The sequence below is a fragment of the Hylobates moloch genome, unplaced genomic scaffold (genome assembly GCF_009828535.3).
Source record: "Hylobates moloch isolate HMO894 unplaced genomic scaffold, HMol_V3 SCAFFOLD_1, whole genome shotgun sequence".
Taxonomy (NCBI): Eukaryota; Metazoa; Chordata; class Mammalia; order Primates; family Hylobatidae; genus Hylobates; species Hylobates moloch.
In genome coordinates this window covers 10,277,536-10,295,989 of record NW_026652276.1, presented here as the reverse complement: position 1 = coordinate 10,295,989, position 18,454 = coordinate 10,277,536, and the positions used below count along the sequence as shown (strand labels likewise).

Genomic DNA, 18,454 nt, shown 5'->3' with positions numbered 1-18,454 from the left:
AAATTCCCTTTTTTTTTTTTTTTTTTTGAGACGGAGTCTCGCTCTGTCGTCCAGGCTAGAGTGCAGTGGCACGATCTCAGCTCACTGCAAGCCCCGCCTCCTGGGTTCACACCATTCTCCTGCCTCAGCCTCCCAAGCAGCTGGGACTACAGGCGCCCACCACCACGCCTGGCTAATTTTTTAAATTTTTAGTAGAGATGGGGTTTCACCGTGTTAGCCAGGATGGTCTCCATCTCCTGACCTCGTTATCCTCCCACCTCGGACTCCCAAAGTGCTGAGATTACAGGCGTGAACCACCGCATCCGGCACCTTTTTTTTGTTTGTTTTGAGACAGAGTCTCGCTCTGTTGCCCAGGCTGGAGTGCAGTGGCACAATCTCGGCTCACTTCAACCTCCATCTCCTAGGTTCAAGTGATTCTCATGCCTCAGCCTCTGGAGTAGCTGGGATTATTGGTGCCTGCCACCATACCCGGCTAATTTTTGTATTTTTAGTAGAGACAGGGTTTTGCCATGTTGGTCAGGCTGGTCTCGAACTCCAGACTTCAGGTCACCCACCCGCCTTGGCCTCCCAAAGTGCTGAGATTACAGGTCTGAGCCACTGTGCCTGCCCTACTGCCTAAATTATTAGCGGTGGAGGAAGAGTTTCAGCAGGAAGGAGGGATAGTCTGTCAGATGCTGCAGGGAAGTAGGTGAACCTAGGGAAGACTGACCCCTGGCTTTGGCACCTTAATGAACACAATGGGGGAAAGGGGACAGAAGCCACACTTCGAGGTGTGAGGTGGCAGGGTCAGGGGAGTCTTTTGGGGTGAGAAAAGCTTTGGTATTTTTTTTTTAGGCTGAGGGGAGACAGACACACAAAGATAATGGGGTAACTCTCAGAGAAAGGGCACAGGACATGCTTCCAAATAATCTTAGCTGTAGGATCCAATTGGAAACCCCTTTTGCAGGGGTTATGCAGCATCACTCAAGGTGAGAGACTCCCTGGGCCTATCCACTGGTCTCGAATCTGAAGGTGAGTTTGGAGTTAGAAGGCCTGCAATCAGCTCATCACCAGGCCTCCCTCCAGCAGGAGTTTCCAGATCCTTGTGGACTTATGCTGCCACCTGCTGGAAGCATGACAAATGTGGCGACAACCATTTGCAGAAGAAAACTATCACTTTTCTAAAATGGCTCCAAACGCCACCAAATCAGAAACTAGAGACAGGCACTAGGGAAGACTGTGAATTTGACTTCAGTCCCTAATTGCAAGCCCCAGTGTCTCTTTCTGGCCCTACAGGGTAACCCACCTTCCATCCTCATCTTTTTTTTTTTTTTTTGAGACACTGTTGTCGCCCTTGTCGCCCAGGCTGGAGTGCAATGGCGTGATCTCTGCTCACTGCAGCCTCTGCCTCCCAGGTTCAAGCAATTCTCCTGCCTCAGCCCCTCAAGTAGCTGGGATTACAGGCACCCGCTTACCATGCCCAGCTAATTTTTGTATTTTTAGTGGGGGGGGGGTTTCACCGTGTTGGCCAGGCTGGTCTCGAACTCTTGACCTCAGGTGATTTGCCTGCCTTGGCCTCCCAAAGTGCTGGGCTTACAGGCCTGAGCCACCGCACCTGGCCCTTATCTTCATTCAACAAGAAATAGCACATATGATTAGAACAAGCACTGAGAAATCACAGGACTGGACCATCTCTGCTTTCCTTCTCTTAAAGAATGGAAAAGAAAAAGAATCAGGAGACAGGAACCTTAGTGTCCTGCCCTTGTCTTGCCTCACAACGGGTTAGTAGAGGGGCTGAGGAAAAAGCCCAGCTGCTGAGCACACAAACAGCAACTGCCCCATTATTAACAGCTACTTGATAGAAATGCAAGCCCCACCTTGGGAACCATGAGCTCTTCCTGCAATTCAAGCCCTATAAAAATCGCACTCCCATAGACTCTCCGAGTATGGAAAAAGCAGTGACTGTGCTGCACCAGAGCCACCAGCAATCCCAGCCCTTATTCCTAGATGGCCACATGGCATATAGACTATTGCTTAGTTTAACCCACGGGCCTCCCAAAGAAACCAGCTGCAGCACATTCTCACCTGGGTGAAGGCTGCAGGGAACCGAGGAGAGCCCTGGATTCATCATTTCATAGATTCCAGAAGACCTAGACACTAACGTCACAAGGTTTTTCAGACTCTTTGTCACCCAGGCTGGAGTGCAGTGTCGGGCTCAAGCAATCCTCCCACCTCAACTTCCTGAGAACTGCAGGCTTATGCCATCATGGCCACCTAATTTTTCTTGTAGAGATGGGAGTCTCACTGTTGTCTAGGCTGGTCTCAAGCCATCTCCACACCCAGGCTTCCCAAGCTGTTGGGATTACAGGTATGACCCACGGTGCCTGGCCTCACAGGATCTTTCTTGAAAGCCACTGGAGATAAATTCATACTTATGTTCATACTATTTGCCTTGCTGCAATTTAAGAGCTAACAGACTTAATCCACGACACGCCTGATGGGCTTCAATTAACTGAAAGCCTTCAGTTCCTTATCCAGAATACAGGCTGCAAGGCCTTCCTTTTTGTCCTTAGGCTTGCCTCAACCCTCCCACTGCTTTTTCATCAGTTACAACCCTGGCTGGCCACCTTCCTCTCTAGAGCATGAGGGTCTTGTAACTGGATTGTCACCACCCCCATCCCCTGGACATGGAACAGGGCTGACAAGCAGTAGATAAGCACAAGGATGTTAAGATTTCAACAGCCCAACTGAACCCAGGGTAAACCCAAAGCAGCTACGTATTCTTCACGTTGCCTTCTAAGCTTATCCAAGTATCAAGTTTGATTTCACTAGTCTGACTAGAACAGGTTTTTGGACTTGGCTACCTACGTTGATTTTGAGCACTGGGTTTCAACTAAATTCCTCACAACGTTGATAGTCCCACCTCTCACGTGGCCTTGTCTTTTACTAAAAGGGGAGGTTGAGAGGCAACTACTTAAGACCAGAAAGAATAAAACAAATGGCTTTTTGGGGGTTTACTGGATGGGCAGTTTCCTCTCCAGCCCCACGGTTCCAAAGTGTCCATTGGTCTATCCATCTAGCGTGAGTTCTATTCTAGAACTGCTTTTTGGGAGATGGAGTCTCGCTTTGTTACCCAGCCTGGAGTAAGTATAGTAGTGTGCGCTCAGCTCACTGCATCCTCTGCTTCCTCGGTTCACGTGACTCCTGCTTCAGCCTCCTGAGTAGCTGGGACTACAGGAGTACACCACCACGCCCAGCTAATTTTTGTATTTTTAGTAGAGATGGGCTTTTACCATGTTGGCCAGGCTGGTCTTCAACTCCTGACCTCAGGTTATCTGCCTGCCTCGACCTCCCCAAGTGTTGGGATTACAGGAGTGAGCCACTGCTCTTCCCTGAAGCTCTTCCTTGTCCTAGGAGACCTAATGTGTTCCTGCACCTCTTTCCACAGTCTTCTTCAGGACATAATCCTCAGACCTGCTACAAGTGGGAGAAGCTGCAGCAGCCTTCAAGTCAGCACCAGCGCTGCAGGAGCCCTCACCAGCATTTCAACCAAGTTGGGGCTGGCATACTGGTAACACACGCACTAAGCCATTTCCATTGGGATGGGTGAAGCGGGTGGCAGAGCTGGCTTTGCCATGCTCTCCAGTGACATTCCAGGGGAAACACTCTTTAGGAAGTAACACATCTGGCACCAGAGTTGACTTTTAATTTGTCCTAAAGCCGCTGAAGCAAAAACCATAGAACATTCTTTTCTTTTACAACCCCACGAACGCAAAAAAAAACAAAAAGAAACAACAACAAAACCCAAACTATTTGTAGGAAAAAATGATTTTGTACATGGGATGAAACAATATAAATTCAAAACTTACAGATAAGGGTTAGCTCTATCACTCAACTCTTTAAAAAGTTTATATGAATATCCAGTCAAAACCAACAAGGTATTGCCCTTGAAATGTTAACTAGACGGATTTCCAAGGAGACCACAGGACTGTATACTGTCTTGGAATGTCCTCAGAAGGCTCTGTCATTGATCAGGTAACAGTAAAAACCCCAGAGTCCTTTCTTTCAAATGGAAAAGGGAAAGCAGAGGGACAGAAGCTATTCAAACTTCGTCTTCTTTCCTTGTGGCTTGTGGTCACCTCCTCCTCCTCTACCTCCTCGGAAGCCTCCTCGCCCTACAGGGGGAAGGCAAGACACTGTTAAAAGAATGGGTACAAAGCTTCTCCTCCCCAGTGATTAGGAACCGTGACAGGTAACAGGGTCTGAAGAGCACATACTATGTGGTGTCATTATCTCTGTGTGCCTTACCTCCAAAGCCTCCCCGGCCTCTGCCACCAAATCCTCCTCGGCCTCCTCTACCACCGCCTCGTCCTCCAAAGCCGCCTCTGCCTCCACCACGACCCCCGAAGCCACCTTCACCCTTAGGTTTGGCCCAGTCCAAGGTAACTTTATTTCCATCAATTTCACCATCTTCCATGGCCTCCTTGGCAGCTTTGGCATCCTCCTCACTGTTGAAGTCTACAAAACCAAACCTGGAACACCAAATGAAATTGCCCATCATAAAAAGCACCTACTGCACATGTCCCAAGTTAACTGTACATGCTGGGGAGCCATCCCACAGAAAGCAGCCTTGTTTAGTTGGGAAAAGATACCAGTGACAGAGTAGCTCTCTATGGAAAACTAACTGGTGTGACAGCTTGAACCCCAGAATGTCTCACAAAACAGCTAAATATACCTCTGTAAAGACAGAAGGTAAAATAACGCTAGTTCTGTGAACTCTCTCTTCTTCTCGTGCGAATCCATAAACTGCCACTGATAGACAGAAAGGAGCTCAATGAGAAGACACGTTAGACTCAAGGTCTCCACAGAACAAAAACCCCTTTAAGTGGAAGCAGCACTCATGCTTCCTTCCCTTACCCTTTGGAGGAACCAGTTTCCCGGTCAGTAACTATCCTTGCCCGAACGGAGCCGTCAAATGACTCCTTTAATGTCTCTTCAGTGGTATCCTCAGACAGGCCTTTGACAAACAGAGTTTTGGATGGCTCTGGGGAAGGAAAAAAATTGTGACTTTATGTTTAGTCACAGTGCGTAGTAACACTGAATTTGCACAATGCCTAGTATGACTGCTGGCCAAGAATGCTTGTTTTCGTGGAAAAGCAGTTAAAAGCAACTAAGTCAACTAGTCCTTAAGGCTATTCTGGGTTAACATTTTTAAATTGCCATTGCATAGTTGATATCCTGCCCCAGATCTTCTATGGAAAGTGGGAGAAGCAATCCAAGCAGGTGCTGCCCGCTGGATGGCGCAGGAAATCATGGGCAAACTTGCTGCTCTGAGTTGACACAGCTGGATCAGAACTTGACTATCTAGAGGAATTTTCTTGAGATTTCATCAATTATTTCTCAGGTAATCAGTCATCATATCCAGTTATTGTTCACTCAGTAGCAACAGGAAACACAGAATTTGTGCAAAAAATAAAGCAGTGAAGAGGGCTACCCCCAACCACAGCACCCTAACCAGGTGAACTTACGGCTTCTGGCATTAGGTGATCCCCTGGGTCCTTGCAACTCCAGCCTGATTGCTCTGCCCTCAATTTCCCTTTTATTACAGGAATTTAAAGCTTCTTTAGCATCTTCGAATGAAGCAAACTCTATAAATGCGTACCTGAGGATGAACAGTTAATGCTTAGAGTAAGTTATCAGGCACATGCTCCTTCACTGTCACATGATGCTGCCAAGCCCCTTCTCTCAAGTTGGTACCTAAATGACCATCTTTATTTTACACTCATTTATGTAGCTAAAACTATTTGGCTTTTCTGACAGGATCACATGACCTTACGTTCCTTTAGACCTGTAAGACATATATAGCCTGTAACTGATGATATAAAGGTATTAATTATCTTACCCTTTAGATTTGCCATTTTGGTTCTGGGGTACTTTGATAAAAGTTGCTTTCTCAAATACTTCCTGAAGAGTTTCTTCTGTTGCACTGTAGGAGAGGTTGCTTAAAACCAGAGTTTTTGATTCACCTGCAAATAGAGGTGCCACATTCCTAAGACTCTGAAACAGTGGTTCCCAGCTTCGGTCACAACAGTAATAATTTATTCCTAAGAATTTCAGTGCTTGAGTTAATATACAAATACTCATGATGTAAGCTAAATCCATTTCTGTTACTCAACATATTAAGTACCTAGTATGTGTTGCAATGCCCTGCTGGTTGTTCTTACATAAGCTGACTACTGGTCTGTTTTCCTAGAACAATAATCTGAGTTCAAAACACACATGGTCGAAGTCATTTAAAGTATAAAACATACCTACAAAGGAGGCTTGATTTGCCTACTATATTCTAATGCAAAATGATTTTAGAGCTCTCATTCAAGATTGGAAATTACTATTCCAAATAGGAGTATGACTTGGGGTATAATGTCCTTGATCTTCACCTACATTTAAGTAACTTTGATTAAAAAGTATTTATAAACTTATGATGTACAAAGACACAAAGGAGTTCCCTCCATCAATTCTGGAACCCTGTAACAAGCCTAATTTCTTACCACTCCAAGTGCTATTCTTTCCACCTCTATAGTCTTGATTTTGACCTTTCTCTCCAGTATAGTACAGGGAAATAGATCGCCCATCGATCTCTGTTCCCTGTTTTTCTTCAAAGGTTTTCTCTGCATCAGCTTCTGTCTTAAATTCAATATAAGCAATCCTGCAATGGAGGGAAAAGAACTCATGGTTTTTAAAACCATATTAACACAAATGCTTTTACCTCAGCAACACAGAACTTGCTTCAGATCTGAGTACAATAAATGCCCTTAGTTTTATGCCACTTTTCAATCAAAACTTGGGCTTCCCTCTTACTTCCCACTAGTTTTACAAATACTTGAAATTTTTTCATAGTAACCTCACCTCACTGAAAGAACTGCTACTACTTACAAAGTATTTATTCTAAGCTAGGCACATTTCTTGCTTCTTTATATGTATTAGCTTGTCTTTTAAAATCACCCTAAGAGTACGTTATCCCCATAGTACAGATGGGTAACGGAGGCACAAATTTACAGGTTAAACTGCCCAAGATTACACATCTAAGAAAATCAAACCAACATTTCTTTTATAAAGCAGGAAAGTGCATTAATGTTAATAAAACCCTTACATTTCAATAGACAGAACATACCCTTTACTTTTCCCATCCTTGCTGACTAATCTGATCTCCGCAGCATCTTCAAACACTTCTTTCAATTCATCCTGAGTGACTTTGTAAGGGAGATTTTTAGCCAAAAGTGTTCTCGCATCTCGCTCTAGATTAATAAAACAAAAATGAGCTTGAGCTCTGTGGCCTGAAAAACCAAAGGTGGGGGGCAACAACAAAAAGAGGGGAAAAACAGACATAGCTCTATTCAACAAATAATTTGAGATCCTGTAATATACAAGGCTCGGTGCTAAACATGGAGATATAGCAGTGTCAAAACACAAGTGGTCCCTCCATGTTGTCACAGCTGATGTCAAACTATCTGTTGGGTACACTGGAGTTCAAGCTAGAGTAGACACGCAGAACAAAAAAAGTGAACGTACCAATTTAAAACATTACAACTGTATATAGAGAGTAATTAGGGACCTAATCTAATTTCAGTGACGAAAGATCCCTTTACGTTAATTTAGGTGCATCTAATAATTCTTCTGTATAAAAGTGCTCTTGCTTGCCTAACTCAGGAATTTACACCATAACACTGACAAGCAGTGCCAAGTACTCTTATAAACACTGTAGCTCATTTAATTCCCACATTAAGAGGAAACCAAGGGAAAAAAGTAATTTAAAAAAATAAGAGGAAACCAAAGGAAATGGGTTACAAAGCATTTTCCCTAGCAGTCTAGCTCCTGAGTTTATTGCATAATCTCCTAAAGCCTTACATACCTTTCTTACTATCTTTTCCTTTTGGTTTCTCCAGTTTAATTTCATTGCCAAAAACTTTCAAACCAGTGAGTTCCAAGGCTTTCTCCAGGTCTTCGGCAGATTCAAAATCCACATAACCAAATTTCCTTCAAGGCAGAGAGGAGGGCAAAATTACAACAGGTGAAAACACAAATCAAAATCCACAATATGTATTCTAGACAAATGTGATGGTGCAAACAAAGATCACATTTAAAAAAGCACCCCTGGTATTAGCAAAACAAAGTCAAGGCTCTGCAAACTGTAACTACAGAACAAGGTCTCAGTACGAAGATACGACGTGCACATTCACGTTTGAGGTCTTCATCATTAGCTAAATTGCTTATAACAATTCACAGTAGCAGCTGACAAAACACCTGTAAGCACTAATACAGGAGAATCCTGTCTAGATAAAAGCATTCACTATGATGACTAGACAGGTCTAACAGTTTCAGGTACTTTCAAGAAAATAAACATCAATTATTATTTTAAATTGAGACGGTGTCTCGATCTGTTGCCCAGGCTGGAGTACAGTGGCGAGAACTTGGCTCACTGCAAACTCCACCTCCCAGGTTCAAGCAGTTCTCCCACCTAACACCAAATTATTAAAACTTACTGGCAGGGAACAGTGGCTCACGCCTGTAATCCCAGCACTTCGAGAGGCCGAGGTGGGTGGATCACTTGAGGTCAGGAGTTCAAAACCAGCCTGGCCTGACCAACATGGTGAAACCCCATCTCAACTAAAAATACAAAAATTAGCCGGGTGTGGTAAAGTTCACCTGTAATCCCAGCTACTTGGGAGGCTTAGGCAGGAGAATCGCTTGAACCCGGGAGGCAGAGGTTGCAGTGGGCCAAGATTGCACCACTGTACTCCAGCCTCAGCCAAAGCCAGCGTCTGTCTCAATAAAAAACAACAACAAAAACTTACTAAAAATCATTCTGTGCTATACTGAGTTACAACTGATTACGGAAATTGCAACTTAGGGGATCTATAGTTTAATTCTAACTTAGTTCACTAATGCTAATCCTTGAAGATGTTTACAGTATTCATGTTTAACAGTGGCAGGCTAAAGTAACTGCTAACAGGGGAAGGAAAAGCATTAACAGACCCACGTGTATGTAACATGCAGTGAAGCACTTACCTAGTCATACCAATTCTGACATCCACAACAGCAAGATCATTTTTAGCAAAAACATCACTGATACCAGTTTTTAATTCAGGAGCAGATTTGTTAAAGTTTAGGTTTCCAACAAAGAGATTGAAAGCCGTAGTGGGTTCTGTGCCTGTACAAAAAAAGATGAACTCAGTCTATTTGTAAAGTGTGGTAAAAAGTTAGTTTCCAAAGCAAAATTTCTATACACAGCACATCAGGACACTGCAATGTAACATCAGGTTTCAGTATTAAGTCCCTTTGTCATTCATCATTTGTGCTGTTTATCTCCCCCACATCCCCTAATTCTGCAAGTTACCTTCCACTTTCTGTTTCTTGGCTTCAGGAGCTGCTTTCTGTTTGGCCATTTCCTTCTTTCGTTTTCCAGGTGCTTCTTTGACAGGCTCTGGACAAGATGTCAAACAATGTATCACACATCAGTAGCCACAAACACTTAAGTGCCTCCTTTAAGCATAACTCATGTCAATGTATGTCAGAATCTAATTTAAGTACCTTCCTCCTCCTCTTCTTCCTCATCTTCATCATCATCTTCATCCTCATCATCTTCGTCATCGTCGTCATCCTCGTCCTCATCATCCTCTTCTTCGTCTTCATCCTCAGCCACGTTCTTGGCTTTCACAGGAACAACTTTTGCAGCTTTCTTTCCTTTGGCTGGTGTAGTCTCCATAGCTTCTTCTTCAGAGTCTGAAAGAGAAGCCACCTAAAAATTGCAGCAATCTCCCAAAACCAACACAGGTTTTCAAATCTAATGTAAAGAAAATGCAATCCTGTCACCACGTTTAGTTAACAGTCATGGCAAGAATAGATCACTTGGGGCCAGGCGCAGTAGCTCACACCTGTAACCCCAGCACTTTGGGAGGCCAAGGTGGGTGGATCACCTGAGGTCAAGAGTTCGAGACCAGCCTGGCCAACGTGGTGAAACCTCATCTCTACTAAAAATACAAAAATTAGTAGGGTGTGGTGGTGGGCATCTGTAATCCCAGCTACTCGGGAGGCTGAGGCAGAACTGCTTGAACCCAGGAGATGGAGGTTGCAGTGAGCCGAGATAGCGCGCCATTGCACTCTAGCCTGGGAAATAGCAAAAGCTCCATTTAAAAAAAAAAAAGGATCACTTAGAAACAAAAGCCTACATTATAAAAAACACTCATAGAATGTGCTATTGAAATTTTCTCAGGAGGCACAAAAATCATTCATGGGTAATTAAGTCTAGCACACCACAACAGCCCAGAGAATTCCCACAACGATTCTAATCTCATCTCCAGGTTGTCGTGGAAGGAGTATGTTGATCCCAGAATCTCAAGATACCTTGTAATCAGAAGCCCAGTAACTACCAAGACAACTCCTTACCATCTTCCTCATCGTCATCGTCATCGTCATCCTCATCATCATCCTCATCGTCCTCGTCCTCTGAGGCAGGGGCAGCAGCTGCTGCTTTCATCGCTGCTGGTTCTATTTCATCTTCATCCTCATCCTCATCCTCGTCATCATCATCATCCTCATCCTCCTCACTGTCATCCTCCTCCTCTTCATCACTGTCTTCCTTCTTGGCATTCTTGCCATTCTTTGCCCCCTTGGCTGGGATGGCAGCACCCTTCTTACCAGGAGTTGCTACCAATGCTTTGCCTGGTGTGGCTCCCTTCTTGCCAGGTGTGGTGACTGCTTTGGCTGGTGTAACTGTCTTCTTGGCAGGTGTTGCTGCTGCCTTTTTGCCTGAAGTGACAGCTGCTTTCTTGGCTGGTGTGGCAACTGCAACCTTTTTTGTTGGGGAAACTACCACCTTCTTCGCTGAGGTTGCAGCAGCCTTCTTGCCTTTCTTCTGAGGTATGACAACCTTGAGAATAAATGAAAACCAAACCAGTAAGTCCAGCTGCACACCCAAAAAGATAACCATGGTCCCAATGAGTGTTAGATTCTGGTAATGCCTCTGGTTCAAGACCACATGCACTAGACACATGTTAGCATGTTAAACTCCAGGCTTCTGTTATGTTGTCTTAAGCCAGAGCCCCTATTAGCAGGTGAATACCCAGACATAAGGAACCCTTTTGAACACTTAAAATACCTCTGAACCAGACCCTCTGAATTCTTGCACCTCATACTTTCCCAAACCCCAACTTTCTCATCTGAAAATGGTAATAGTATCATCCTTACATGTTTAAGGATCATGAATTGCTATGTGTAAATTATTCAGAACCTTACATATAGGAGGCTTCAAGCATTAACTTATTAAATCATTTGGGGCTCCTACAGTGGGTGGCGGTACCGAGCCTGGTGAAGCTCAATTCTTAGGACCTGAGACAAAATGAAGATCAAATAGGCTAAATATAAATATCCCTTACAAAACTATCACACATCAAAGACTGAGACTGTTAGTTTGATAAAAATCATCGTTTAGCTACATTAAAATCCCGTAGTTTTATCAGGCAATGTGTGGAAGAGTAAAACTTTCATTCAATTCTCAACGAGAAACCTGAGCACAATTCAGTGCTCAGATGTCTTTATAGTGAGCAAATAAAAGGCCAGAAGTGCTAAAGAGGGTCAATGTTAACACAAAGAGAGGTGGCAGCCCTCAGTCTACACCAGAGATAACTATAACACAGTGAGTGGTATTACAAAGTTTATATATAATGGAATGGAGACCAATTAATCTTAATTGAAGGCTAGGAATCTGGTAAGGTTATCCTCAGATCTGAATACAATGCCCAGCTCTACATGTGGGGGTGAGGCTAACATGTTGAAACTGGAAAAATGTAATGATTTAACACAACAAATCACACTCCAAGCCCTGCAGAGCCACATGGAAAAGACATCCCCAGATCTCGTCTCAAACTCACATTCGAATACTTAGCCAAATGACATCTTGACATGTCAATGAAGAGCTTGTGAAACACTCAACCACTACAATAAGACATACCTGGATAAATAAAATCTTATTTTTGCCACAGACATCCAATTTCATGTCTTAACTCTCTATTTTGTAGTTTTAACATAATTCTGCATTAAGTTGGATAAAATTACCTCTTCTCCACTGCTATCATCATCTTCATCTTCTGACATTTCCTCATCTTCACTATCTTCTTCTACCTCCTTTGGAGGAGGAGCCATTTTCTTGGGGTCACCTTGATTTTTACCTGCCTAAAATGGACACAAGTAGATTATTACACCTCCACCTCGACATTTCAGGCCATTCATATTTTGCCATTACTGTTCATAGTAAAACGCCATCATCTCCTTCCTCAGATCCATTTCTCCTAGTGCCAAACGGCACAACTAACATCGAAACTAGTCCTGATGGCAATGCAAGAGGGACTACTCTCAACCGCCCACACATTTTTCCTCCCAGGCTTTACCAACAGAAAACCTGCCCTAAGGTAAAAAGTCAACCTGAAGAAATGATTTCTCTTTCCGTTGCCTTAGTTAAGCACAACCGTGTTTTAATACAAATCCAGGTACTTTATTCTACCACCCTTATCTGAATCCAAATTAACGGCGAAGATCATTAAGGCACTTAAAAAAATGACTACCTTGATTTTCTCATGAACATTATGCCTTTCCCAGCGAGACAACCCCGCCCCTTAAAGAGGCGGCGCGGCCACGTGGGGGTACCTGGTAGGCCACCACGTGCCCGAAACCCGGCGCAAAAAGCACGCGGCAGAGCCACCTTCTGGGGACCACCACGTGTCGGCTTGCCAGGCCGGGGCGGAGACATCCGAGCGCAGCCAGGACTCCGACTAGGGCCGATACCGCCATTTCCCGGCCCAAGGCACCGGTCCCTCTGGAGATTCCAGGACCCACGCGGCGCGGCCCACGTGGCAGGCCGCGCTCCCGGGCACGTGCGTCAGGAGTCGGGTCCCAACTCGTACGCGTCGCAGGAGTTTGGTCTCATCTCTCCACCCCGGGGCCCAGCGCCCCCTCCCCGCCCTCAGTGACTCCGTCTTTCCCGCCGCGTTCGCCGGCCCCAGCACCTGCAGAAGCTCTTCACCTCGCCACCAAGTAGCCAGAAGCCGCGAGACCTCCCCCACTAATCGCGCGAGACTTCCCGCAGCATGGCGCCCTAGAACGCGCCCGGGACTGCGCGCAGGCCCTCCTCCCCGCGGCGCCGCGCTCGCCCCTCGGAAAGCAGGCCTAGACGTCTGCGCTTGCACTCAAGGCCGTTTACCTTCGCGAGCTTCACCATGATGGCGGCTTATGGCGGCGGAGTGTGGAGCGGACAAGTGGCGCAGATGAGTCCAGAGGAAGCCAAGCGACGACGATGGCGGCCGCGGGTGCTGAAGATCCCGGAGCACGTACACCCGAAGGCCAGCGAGAGCTCGAGACTGAGGCGAAAGACTGAGCCTGCCCAGTAATCGCCTGTGGAAAGGCGACGACGGCGCCCTCGTGACTCAGCGCCGACCAACCAGAGCTCGCGGCCGTCCCCATGAGCCAATCGCGAGCCTCTAACCGTGAACGGCGCGGGGCGGGGAGTAGGCGGGCCGAGGCGGCCATGGGAGGGGGAGGGGCTGGCAGCGGCGCCGTGGGGGCGGGGCTCGCTTTGTGCAAGGCCCGCGCTGATTGGGCCGTGGGTGCGCGGGTCCCGGCCTGCGTCGTGGGACTGGCGTTTTTGGCGCCGGCTGTGAGGGGAGCGCGGGGGTGGTGGAATCGGGCGGTCTCCGGTGCGCCAATGTGGCTGGGTCCCTAGGCTTGGGCAGACTTGGAGTTCCTCAGAGACCCCGCGCGCGGCCCCGGCACGCACTCACGCCGCGGCTCCCGGGGGCCCTGGAGCGAGAAGTCCGCCAGCGCCGGAAGTTCAGGGACCGCGGAGTTCCCGTTGGCCCTTTTGGAGGCACAGCTTAGCCTTGCTTGCCCGCGAGCATGGGGCCGGAGACACCCCCAGCTGCAGGCAGCCTCCTGAGAGCTGTTAATAAAGGCAGTCGCGGGTCTGTGCGAGGTTTTCTGTGAGAAATGCACGAACCGCCCCTACCCCACAGAACCTCAGGCGGGAGATATTTCTCGTCATGGGGAACGGCCTCGGAGAAGTAACTTTCTGGCCTCACAGGGCAGGGAGACGGGCCTGGGCGGGCCGACCGCAGGTTCCCTGGTTGTTATTTGGGTCGAATGCGCCAATTAAGGTGGTGGCTGCGAAGTCAGTGTCACCAGATGGCTCGGGAGCAGGTCGAGAGCCACCGGCAGGGTTCCCCGGCGGCAGGGCGAAGGAGGCTGCCAGTGACTTCCACGGTTAGCTTTGTGGGTGGGTCTCACTCGATGCCGGGCTTAGCAAACCAGAGCATTTCCCTCCGTCCAGGGCCTGCCAGGGATCCATCCCATCCATGGGTCCAGGTATGGATCCATCCATACCTCATTGTTCCTACAGAACCAGGATACCTGCAGCTACAGCTGTACTTGCTAAAAATCACCTCAGGCCGGGAACGGTGGTTCAGATCCGCCATCCCAGCACTTTGGGAGGCCGAGGCGCCGGGGAGGCAGAGGTTGCAGTGAGCCGAGATCGCGCCGCACTCCAGCCTGGGCGACAGCGAGACTCCGTCTTAGAAAGAAAGAAAAGCATTTGTTAAGGCCGGGAGCGATGGCTCATGCCTGTAATCCCAATACTTTGGGAGGCTGATGTAGGAGGATCGCTTGAGTCCAGGAACTTGAGACCGGCCTGGGTAATATAATGCGACCCTGTCTCCACACACAAAAAATAAATAATTAGCGGGCGTGGTGGCGCTCGCCAGGAGTCCCAGCTACTCGGGAGGCTGAGGTGAGAGGATCGCTTGAGCCCAGGAGGCTGAGGTTGCAGTGAGCCGAGATCGCGCCATTGAACTCCAGCCTGAGGAAAAAGAGCGAAACCCATCTCAAAAAAAAAAAAAGAAAAGAAAATTATTTGTTAAATGAATGAAGTATTTAGGTAGAAGAAGCAGCAGGGAGAGCCGGCATGGCTCAAGTGGCGTTGCTTTGGAGTTAGTCTGGGGCAGCAAAATAGCAATATCTAACACTTAATAATGCTGATTCAGTGCCAGGCGCTCTTCCAGCTCTTTACATATTCATTCACTTACTCTTCAAAATAACCTTTTCAAAAAGTTACCACTGTTTTACAGAAACTGGGACATAGAGGTAAATTAACTTGTCCAGGGTCACATAGCTAGCAGTGGAGGCGTAGGATATAAGTGAAGACACTGCTGTGTCATCCCAGTTTCTTTTTTTTTTTTTGAGACAGAATCTCACTCTGTCACCCAGGCTGGAGTGCAGTGGCAGGATCATGGCTCACTGCAGCCTTGATATCCCCTGCTATTTCAATGCTCCCGCCTCAGCCTCCCAAAGCACTGGGATTATAGATGTGAGACACCACGTCTGGCCTGTTTGTTTCTAAATGCTTTTTTGTTTTGTTTTGAAAACATGAGTATTTATTGAATCGTAAAGTATACACGTAGTGCAAAATTCAAAAGATTCAAACAGAGGCACAATAAAAGGTCTCCCTCCCCTCCCTGTCCCCTAGGCTTCCCAGTCTCAAGGCAGTGGCAGTCTCTTGTATATCCTTCCAGATTCAGTCGTACGTGCAAATAGACAAGTATATTTGTTATATTTAATACAAACGCTATCATATACACTGTTCTGAGCTCTTCTTTTGTGTTAACTATATGTATCTTGTAACTCATCCTACATCAGCACATGTAGAGCTGCCTCATTCTTTTTAATAGCTACATGGCATTCCTTGTGTGGAAGGATCACAATTTATCTAGTCACATTGCTGGATATTTAGGGTTGTTTGCTGTGTTTGGCCATTAAAAACTGCTATAGCAAATATTCTCACTTGCTGTATTTTACACAAATCATATCTGTAGAACAGCTGGGTCAAGGGTATGGCCTTTTACATTTTCATAGATGTTCTCCCAAGTGCTGTCTTTGGTTGGGGTTTTCCATGGCAGTTCCAGCCAAGAGCGACCCCACCTGCTCCAGCCAGCTCAGGTTATCTGCTGTCCCTAAGCTTGGCTGGGAGACAGTGCTCCACGTTTTAGCAGAGGAAGAACTAGATGGTGGGGAGAGGTGTGAGCATGGCTCTAATTCTTGTGGGGAGTGTGACTAGTCTCAGACACCAGCCCAGAAGCTCCAGGGGTACCACTGCTTTGAGTGGCCACTGGCTGCTTCTTCAGGCCTGCATGGACCCGGCCCAACTCTGTCTGCTGCTGTGGCCTGGCTGCCCCCCATGATACCTGTGTAGTGAGGCACCCACTTGGGACACCCATGGGCACTTCTGACCCCTGAGACCCAGTCGGCCATAGTGGGCCTCATACTCGTGCTAGGATCTGACAGCCCACTGGAGGGGGTCTGCAGGCTTCCAAGGATTAACTCCACTTCCCAGGACTGGGCTTCTAGGAACTACGTGTCTCAGGCTCCAACCAGCCAAGAAAAATCACATTGGGTATTTAAAAAGGAGGGAGCTTAGCACAGGGACATGGTGACATGAGGGATAGAATTGCTGAGAAGCCAAGGGGACTGAGAAGGAAGCAGCTGCCCCCCTTCCAGGCTCTTCCACTGAAGGCTATGATAAGGGCCCGGGCTGATGCCAGGGAAGCTTCAGAAGGTCAGGAGGTGGGGACATCCTGTGTCTCCCCTGCTCCTCCCCCTGAGTTGCAGGTAGGGCTGGCCAGACCCATCCAGCACCCAGCCCACAAAGCCTGCAGGGTGAGTCCCCGCCTTGGAGGCCGAGCAGGGCAGGGCTGGGCACCCCAGCTGGCCAGGAGGGAGTTTACAGCCTCAGCTTCCAGAGCTCCAGGTCTGCCTGAGTGCGAAGGCCTGGGGTGTCTGCTATAAAGTTCCCTTTACCAGCCCAGCCTCCTTCTGTGTTTTGGGTTCACTGAGGCCTTTGGATACTGCCCAGATCTTCCCCAGCACTTTCCGCCAGATTTCAAATGGGGACCCTAAGCTCTTCCTCCCTTGCCAGGCCTTGCTTAGTGTGTTAGCGAGTCTTCCCCTGTAGGAGGCATCTGTGCTTCAGGGTCCCAGGAGCCGGAGCCAGAGAACCCAGCCTTTGTCTTCCTGAGGCAGCCTGAGAAGCTTCACCCGTTCACCCAGAGGTAGAGTCAGCCCGTCGCCAACAACCGCAGGCCCCTGAGCCTGCTGGAGGAGGGTGTTGTGGGCCTCAGATCAACGTCATCCCCAGCTTCCCTGCTGCACCTCCCAGGCCTCTCCATCCACGAAGTTGGGCCCTGCTGGAGAGAAATCTGTGATGATGCAGATTTGGGGCCTCCAAATACCCTGCCCTCCCAGCAGCTGTCCTGGTAGCAGCCCCAGCTGCTAGCCCAGATCATCTTCCAGGAGCTCCCAAACACTCCCATTTCCCTCTCCCCAGCCTCTATGCCAAGCCTCTTCCCTCAGGCCCCTCACCTCTCATTCTCTGCCCTCCCTGTCAACAGAGTTACTCTATCTTCTCCTTCATAGGGAAGGACAAACCTCCCAGAGGGATTCCTACCCTCTGATTTCCATACATTCGCAGACATCCTGAGCTCTCCCCGCCACTCCAAGGCCCCAAGGAAACCAGAGTCTGTCTCTATAGCACCCCTTCCCCTGTGGCAGCGAGCGCCTCCTCATCCCCTCCTGGGGGTCCCACTGCAGTGATCTCCTCAGCTGCCACTCACCATTTTTTTGTGTTTTTTGGTGTGTGGGTGTGTGTATGTGTGTGTGTTTGGACTCACTCTGTTGGCCAGGCTGGAGTCCAGTGGTGTTAACACAGCTCACTGCAGCCTTGACATCCCAGGCTCAAGTGATCCTCCCACCTCAGCCCCTTAAGTAGCTAAGACTACAGGCGTTTGCTACCATGCCCAGCTACTTTTTGTATTTTTTATTTGTTTATTTGTTTGTTTTTGAGACGGAGTCTTGCTCTGTCACCCAGGCTGGAGTGCAGTGGCGTGATCTCGGCTCGCTACAACCTCCGCCTCCTGGGTTCAAGTGATTCTCCTGCCTCAGCCTCCCGAGTAGCTGGGACTACAGGCGCCCGCCACCACACCTGGCTAATTTTTTGTATTTTTAGTAGAGACAGGGTTTCACCGTGTTAGCCAGGATGGTCTCCATCTCCTGATCTCGTGATCCGCCTGCCTCAGCCTCCCAACGTGCTGGGATTACAGGCGTGAGCCACCAGGCCTGGCCTGCCACCTGCCATTTCAATACCTCCTTCCCTTCCATTGCCTTTTTCAGGAACAAGCTCCTGGGAAGAGTTGACAACAGTTGCTCCCAGCTCCACCAGGGCCCCCAGGCTCCCAGCCCCTGCAGGTGACCTACAACCCTGCCTCCTGCAGAGACGCTCTTTGTCGCTAGCCAGAAGGACCCTTTGCAGACCTTATCTCTCATCTCTCTTGACCCTTCTGCAGCTTCTGTCTCTTGACCACATCCTCTTTGGAGCTTCCCCTCT

General features: G+C 47.9%; 1 protein-coding gene and 3 non-coding genes across 6 annotated transcripts; all 4 read right to left on the bottom strand.

The window, feature by feature from the left end:
* Nucleotides 1–3,789: 3,789 nt before the first annotated feature.
* NCL (nucleolin) lies at nucleotides 3,790–13,440 on the bottom strand. 3 transcript variants are annotated; one of them, XM_032753905.2, is made up of 14 exons: nucleotides 13,232–13,440; nucleotides 12,091–12,207; nucleotides 10,423–10,906; nucleotides 9,568–9,759; nucleotides 9,374–9,460; nucleotides 9,046–9,187; nucleotides 7,889–8,013; nucleotides 7,151–7,274; nucleotides 6,528–6,685; nucleotides 5,882–6,005; nucleotides 5,508–5,641; nucleotides 4,897–5,023; nucleotides 4,288–4,511; nucleotides 3,790–4,154 (listed from the first exon to the last, which is right to left on the bottom strand). In XM_032753905.2, the coding sequence occupies exons 1-14, from the start codon at nucleotides 13,247–13,249 to the stop codon at nucleotides 4,078–4,080; spliced, it is 2,133 nt and encodes a 710-aa protein (XP_032609796.1). In that variant the 5' UTR covers nucleotides 13,250–13,440; the 3' UTR covers nucleotides 3,790–4,077. The 3 variants fall into 3 exon arrangements, with proteins under 3 accessions (XP_032609796.1, XP_058293346.1, XP_058293353.1); XM_058437363.1 differs by lacking the exon at nucleotides 13,232–13,440 and adding an exon at nucleotides 12,679–12,837; XM_058437370.1 differs by lacking the exon at nucleotides 13,232–13,440 and adding an exon at nucleotides 12,597–12,615.
* On the bottom strand, nucleotides 4,687–4,823 carry LOC116809885 (small nucleolar RNA SNORA75). Its single transcript, XR_004370049.1, has one exon. It is a non-coding gene; the product is annotated as a small nucleolar RNA SNORA75 (small nucleolar RNA).
* On the bottom strand, nucleotides 5,324–5,403 carry LOC116809890 (small nucleolar RNA SNORD20). The gene has a single exon (XR_004370054.1). It is a non-coding gene; the product is annotated as a small nucleolar RNA SNORD20 (small nucleolar RNA).
* LOC116809889 (small nucleolar RNA SNORD82) lies at nucleotides 9,267–9,336 on the bottom strand. The gene has a single exon (XR_004370053.1). It is a non-coding gene; the product is annotated as a small nucleolar RNA SNORD82 (small nucleolar RNA).
* Nucleotides 13,441–18,454: the final 5,014 nt, after the last annotated feature.

Coding starts and splice junctions, on each gene's coding strand:
- NCL (XM_058437363.1), bottom strand. CDS start 12,822: ATGGCGGTATCGGCCCTAGTCGGAGTCCTGGCTGCGCTCGGATGTCTC. Junction 6,686..7,150: donor AAGGATGGGAAAAGTAAAGG/GTATGTTCTGTC, acceptor CCTCCATTGCAG/GATTGCTTATATTGAATTTA. Junction 5,642..5,881: donor CAAAATGGCAAATCTAAAGG/GTAAGATAATTA, acceptor GTTCATCCTCAG/GTACGCATTTATAGAGTTTG.